The sequence below is a fragment of the Elephantulus edwardii genome, unplaced genomic scaffold (genome assembly GCF_000299155.1).
Source record: "Elephantulus edwardii isolate Elephantulus edwardi_28Jun2011 unplaced genomic scaffold, EleEdw1.0 scaffold00482, whole genome shotgun sequence".
Classification (NCBI taxonomy): domain Eukaryota; kingdom Metazoa; phylum Chordata; class Mammalia; order Macroscelidea; family Macroscelididae; genus Elephantulus; species Elephantulus edwardii.
Window position 1 is genome coordinate 567,640 of NW_006400232.1, and position 6,474 is coordinate 574,113.

General features: G+C 35.2%; 1 protein-coding gene across 1 annotated transcript in view; it reads right to left on the reverse strand.

Moving 5' to 3' along the window:
- LOC102848396 (ATP-binding cassette sub-family A member 13-like) overlaps window positions 1-6,474 on the reverse strand; it is a 619,024-nt gene that overhangs the window by 504,422 nt on the left and 108,128 nt on the right. The window contains exon 7 of the mRNA XM_006902979.1: window positions 2,787-2,921. Coding sequence (XP_006903041.1) covers window positions 2,787-2,921 — 135 coding nt within the window. The remainder of the gene's footprint in view (window positions 1-2,786; window positions 2,922-6,474) is intronic.

The window sequence follows — 6,474 nt, forward strand, 5'->3', positions numbered from 1 at the left end:
TAATCCTTCTGATACATTTTGTTATTAAGATAATGTAAAAACTCATGTGCATATGTGGATATATATATATATACAGATAAATCTGATAGACAATTGAGTCACATAACAAAATATTCCCAAAAGATAATCTTCTAGGAGGTAACAGTTGTTGAGTGACATTGAGTCAACTTAATGGTTATTCATATGCTCCAAATTTGCTGCTTCATACTTTACTTATCCAATCAGGAAAAAAATTATAATATTGATATGTAATTACAATAGTTAGAATGATTATAATGGGAGATTATTTCTGTCATACCTCTATACTTATATTATATAAATATATATAATTTTATAATCAATATAGATAAACATAATGAGCTCTAGTGACTTAGTGGTGAAGAGTTGTACCGCAAACCAAAAGGTATGCAGTTTGAATCCACCAGCTACTCTATGAAAGAATAGACAATGTTTCCTTGTGTGATTTACTGTCTCTGAAAATGTGTTAGTTACATAATAGCATCAAAACCATAAATAAATACATGTACATATTTTCTCTGAAGCAGTCATTTTGTGGGAACTGGGATGGACCAATGTCAGTTCCACTTCCTTATTTCTAAGAAATAGTTTCTCCATTTGAAAATGGCAGTGTAATAAAAAGAGTTAGCCTTTGTGAAAATAACTAGAAAATTGTAAATTATGTTTACATAATAACTGTAAATTTTTTGTTTTATTTTCACATTAATTTTAAAAATAAGCATCAGTTTCATCAATTATATTCTATGCAGAAAGGTACATCATTCAAAGATGAACGAGAGTACAGTCAGTAATGGGAACATCCACAGTCAGGGTTTAGGAATCCTTTATCTATGCAGAGAAAATGTTATAAAAAGGCACTGACTCTCCAAATAAATTTGAAAATTTCTCATTCAATCACCTTGAAAAAATATATTTGGAATCTGGATTAAGATTGCATTGAACATGTAGATTGATTTTTGTTGGATTGTCATTTTCACAGTATTGAGTCTCCCTATCCATGAAAAGGTCATATTTCCCCATTTCTTTGGACCTTTTATTGTATCTTGCAGAAATTCTCAGTAGTTTTCTTTGTATAGGTCTTTTGTATCTCTAGTTAGGTTTACTCACAAGTACCTCAATTTGTGATTGGCTATTGTAAATGGCATTGCTTTCTTGATTTCCTTCTCAGAGTTCTCTTTGTTATTATCAAATTTATTTGGAGAGGTTAAGAGACCCTGAATAAGCAAAACACTTCTGAGAAACAAAAATTAGGTTGGAGGCATAGCACTCCCTGACCTCAAAACCTGCTACACAGAAGTAGTAACAAAAACAGCACGGTACTGGTGCAAAGGCAGGCACATAGACCAATGGAACTGAACTAAGAATCCGGAAATCAAAGCTATTAAATAGGGAAATGACAATGTTTTTAACAAATGATGCTGGCAAAACTGGATTTCCACCTGCAGAAAGCTGAAACAGAAGCCACATTTCACACCACACACAAAAATCAATCAGAGACCTGGGAGTAAAGCCCCAAACCATAACAATCATAAGAGACAAACTGGGATCAAGCTTAGAAGCACTAATCCAAGGTATAAAGAGACTGCCAAATAGAACCAGAAATACACTATCTAAAGAGTTAAAATTGATGCATGAGACCTTCTGAATTTCAAATCCACATGTGCATCAAAACCTTTTACCAACAGGGTGAAAAGAAAATCTACATACTTGGAACAATCATTTGGTAATACCATCTCAGACAAGAGTCTTACAACAGAAGTTTACAGAATACTCCTGGGCCTCCACAAGAAAAAGACTGATAACCCAATTACAAAATGGGCAAAAGACATGTAAATAATTCTTAAAGAGGAAGATATTTGCACAACCAACAGACACATGAGGAAACGCTCCAAATCACTAGCAAAAAGAGAGATGCAAATCAAAACCACAATGAGGTAACATCTCACTTGAGTAACAGTAGCAAAGTTTATCAGAGCAGCAAGTAATAAATTTTGGAGAGGTTGTAGCAAGAAGGGAACATTGCTGGTGGGTTTGTAAAATAAGTCTATCTGGTGCTTCCTCAAAAAGCTGAACATCAAAATTCCACATGACCCAGCTATTTAACTACTTGGAATTTACCCTCAGAATATTAGAACTGAGGCACAAAAGGAGACTTGTACACCAATGTTCATAACATCATTATTCATAATTGCAAGAACATGGAAACAGCTCAAACATCCAACCACAAATTAACGGATTGAGAAATTATGGTACATTCACACAATGGAGTACTATGCAGCACCGAGGAGCAATGATTTTATAAATTATTACCTGACTTGAGACGGAGTGGAGAACATTATACTAAGTGAACTAATTCAGTCTCAAAAGGATAAATATTGTATAAAACCATTATTGTAGAATGACTATAAGGATCCAAAAGGGGTAGGAGAGAGTGGAAGCAGAGGGATGAGGATGTGCAGGGGGAGGGAGAATTAATCATGGGGTTGTACAATTTGATGGGGATAGGGTAAGGGAAATTGAAATAATTTGTTCTTAAAAACAATGTATTCAAATTTTGTAAACTAGTAGAAATTTTTTTTTTAAAAAAAGACACTGACTTCCGGCACTTGTTCTCATCACTTTGTCTCTAAGCCCAAAGAAAGCCTGGAAGCAGCCTAAAGGGAATGTACTTCCAAATTTACAACTATTCAACTAGAAGAGAACTGTAAAATCAAAGTATAACATTGAGCAGAATTAACATGCAGCCAACAGTTTGGCTCCTTACAAACCTTTACTGACAAAGTTCTCATTGAAGAATAATAGATTGGAATTTATATAGTACTTTTTCTCCACCAAGCCACGTATATTCTTCCAATATGATAGGGTAAAGGGAAAATACCATGATTTCTTTAAACCAAATGTTCCTAGAAGATAAAATGAAAATGAGTTTAATTATTTTTCTTGTTTAGACAAATATTCTATAATAGAATGTCTTAATAAATTAATATTTGAAGTTAGCCCAGTTTACTATTTTCAAAATACATTTAACATATAAACCAGTGAAACAGAAGTCATAGAACAGGGTCTCTAGGCTTGCAGTGGATACCTGCCTCAGAGACAGACAGAGATCTGCCTCATATAATGCCATCATTTAAGAACCCAAACTCAGTCACAAAGGGACAAATGCTATATGGTGCCACTGTTGTAGAATGAGGCTGGCATTGGGGTGGGGGTAAGACTGAGAAAAACTGAATGAAATATGTTTACGGCATTGAAGTCTATGGGGGAGAGAATAGTCTAAAAGTATTATATTTTAGGGCATTATTTTTATCGTAGGAGTATGCAATGAGGGTTGCAGAGTGGATTATATTTGGGGGTAGGGGGTGGGGTTTGGGGAGGTGCGGGGGGGATTGCGTACCCAATGAGGGAGTTTTTCTTTTGCTTTTCAAGGAGAGGACCAAATGGGGGCGAGGGGGAGGGGTTTGTGCGGGGAGAAGGGTGCAACAATGCATGAATGGAATCCCAAAATCTCTGTAGATGTTCATTGAAATGAAAAATAAACAACCTAAATTAATAAAAAAAAAAAAAGAACCCAAACTCACATCCCTTCCTCTGGAAGCCAATGGAGCTAAGTATTCAGTAACAATTGATGAACCTTCTGAAAATTGCACAATTTGCAGAGTAAGGATTAGCAACCTCCCTCTTTGTTGCTGTAGCATATCTGTGTTTGGATTTTGGGTTGATTTTTTTCATTTTTTTGGTTGGTTGGTTTTTGTTGTTGTTGTTGTTACTATTATGTGGTTTATTAGGTAAATTATAAAGTAACAATTCAAGTTGGCAACAAGATAACAATTCCTCAGTCAGATTAGCTTCTGAAATGTGCTCTCAGGCCCTTCAGCCTTCAATCTTATGGGTTTAGGCCAGTGCTACTAAGCTTTATTAGTTATTCGAATTATGGTATCTCCCCGTAACTTTTCTGGTTCTGGTTCCATAAGGTAGCAGTCCTGGGTCAGCTCTGTCTCATATTGGGTCTCCTATTTCTCTTCTGTGACTCTCTTATAGGTCTGCCACAAAAATCTCTGACCCCAAAGAGCACAAACTACATTTCTTAAAAAAAAAAAAGCATTGGTTTGCATGTTTGCATGCAGAGTTAGTATACATTGTGTTTCACATTGTACTTCATTTACATTTTGTTTCATAAATCATTCTCCTTCATTAGCTTTGGTTTCGTTGTTTTAATAAGTTTTTTATTTATCTGTTGTGGTTGAAAACCTGCACAGAAATACATACACTAATATATACAAACATTGTGGGTAAACCAGTGAAAAATTTAAAAAATTAAGAATTGCAAGATATTTAAAAAAAAACAGACCCAAACCCACACACATTAAAAACTCATACCAAGGGGAGCTCTGGTGGCCTAGTGGCAAGAAACTGCACTGCAATCCCAGAGGAACATGGTTCGAATCCACCAGACGCTCTGCCGGAGAAGGAGGCGCAATATCCTCCTGTAACCAGTCAGATCTGATTTGACGGTACACGTACACAAAATAAAAAGAAAAAAAGAAAACAAAAAAAACCCCTCATACCAGAAAAAGGGGGGTGGGGAGAAGGAAAATCACAACCTAGGAAACTAAACAGGGCAATTCTACCATGTCACCTGGAGTTGTGATGGGTCAGAGTCAACTTGACAATACACAACCATAGTGACATTCATATTTTGTTTTGCCTATAACTTATTGCTTGCCTTCTTCACACTAGAATAAAAGCACTGTTGGATTTGGGAGGCAAAAACATTTATATGGGGTCAAAGTGACAACAATAAGTTGAAATATTAAGAACTTAAAGGGGTAATGAAATTATTAATTGGGAAGGAGTAAATCAGGAAAGAGTAAAAAATGTGTATTTAATGTTTTAAAGAATGCAATCAATGTTACTGCATGAGTTTGAGGTAACTTGAGGGAGAAATGAATCAAAACTTTTAGAAAGAAAAGCAATTCATAGTACTAATATGGTCATATGAAAAGTATCAACAGGCTTTAAACATTTTCTCTAAACTCATTTCATTCCTTTGAGTGGTTTCTTTGCCAGTACTATGCATCAAAAATCAAAGTAAATTTTCTTACTAATATTTCCAAAGTTTCTTTAACAGGTCTCTTCTAACTTAACTTTGAAAAATGCTACCTACCGAACAGTTTAAATTATGCAAGTGACTTAAAGAATAAAAGCCAACATAGGAAAAATTAATATGTAGGCCATCAAACAAAGGAGGAAGAGGGAAGTCTCACATATCCTACCAATGTCACAGTCAGAATTTATGAACTTCTTGTTTCAATCACTTCAAAATATCTTCATTTGTCCAATTCCTTGACCAGAGAGGAAGGATTTCAAGAAAGAAAGAGTTCCCCTCCTAGTAAACTTTGCAGCCAAGGCAAGTTTTACCACCAACTGAAGACTTCAGGCAGGCTAGGTGACCCTCCACTTGCCTGGACTGTGGAGTTCCCCAACCAAGGCAAGATTTCCCCTAAGTCTAGTTACCAGAGAGGTCTTCAGGCAGGACAGGTTGTATTCTCCTCCATTGGAACAGTGAGCTCTCTAGCCAAGGTTGCCAGATCTAGGATCAGCTAAGACCCCAGACACACAAAACTTTGTCACAGTGATGACACAGAAGAGCAGACTACTTCACATCACACATAAAACCAAAGCACAATATTGCCCCAAGAAAGTAACCTAAACACAGAATCAATGGATTTCTTGAAGGCAGAAAGTCTACTTAAACTTCTTGCCATAAAACTCAAAAGAACAATGGTCAAACATTTTTAATGTGTAAAAGAAAATGTCAGAAAATTGCAAGGATTGACAATCTAAAGTCAAGAGTGATTAAAGAAGATAATACAAGATAAAACAGATTAAACCAATAAGTAATTAGTAAACACTGAAAATTTTTAAAAAACACAACAACAACAACCAATAATCCAATTTGGGGGAGAATATCTGAAGCTGTCAACATGTTGAAGGACAGATGAGCAGAACTGAAGAGAGAAAAAGAATATAGAATCAACAAAATAGAAGACAGAGCCCTCAACACTGACTTCCTAGAGCAAAATGCAAAAATCAAAAAGGAAAGAAAATAAAGAAAGCCTAGTAATAAAGTGGGACACCATCAAGAGGAATAACGTGTATAACTGAATGATAGAAAAGAGGAAGAAAAAAAAAGACACTGAAAAAATTTGGAAGAGTTACCTGGAGGGAAAAAAAAGGTACTGGGAAAAAAATAGAAGAATTACTAGATGAAAACTTTCCAAATTTCATGAAAGAGAATATGCATCCAAGACACTGAGTAAACTTTTAATAGAAGAGACTCCAAAAGAAAAACACTAAGGTATAACATGGTCATATTTGCCACAATTAAAAACAAAGAGGGAATTCTAAAATCATCTAAAGAAAAATGAAGAGTAACGCTGAAGAACTAAACTA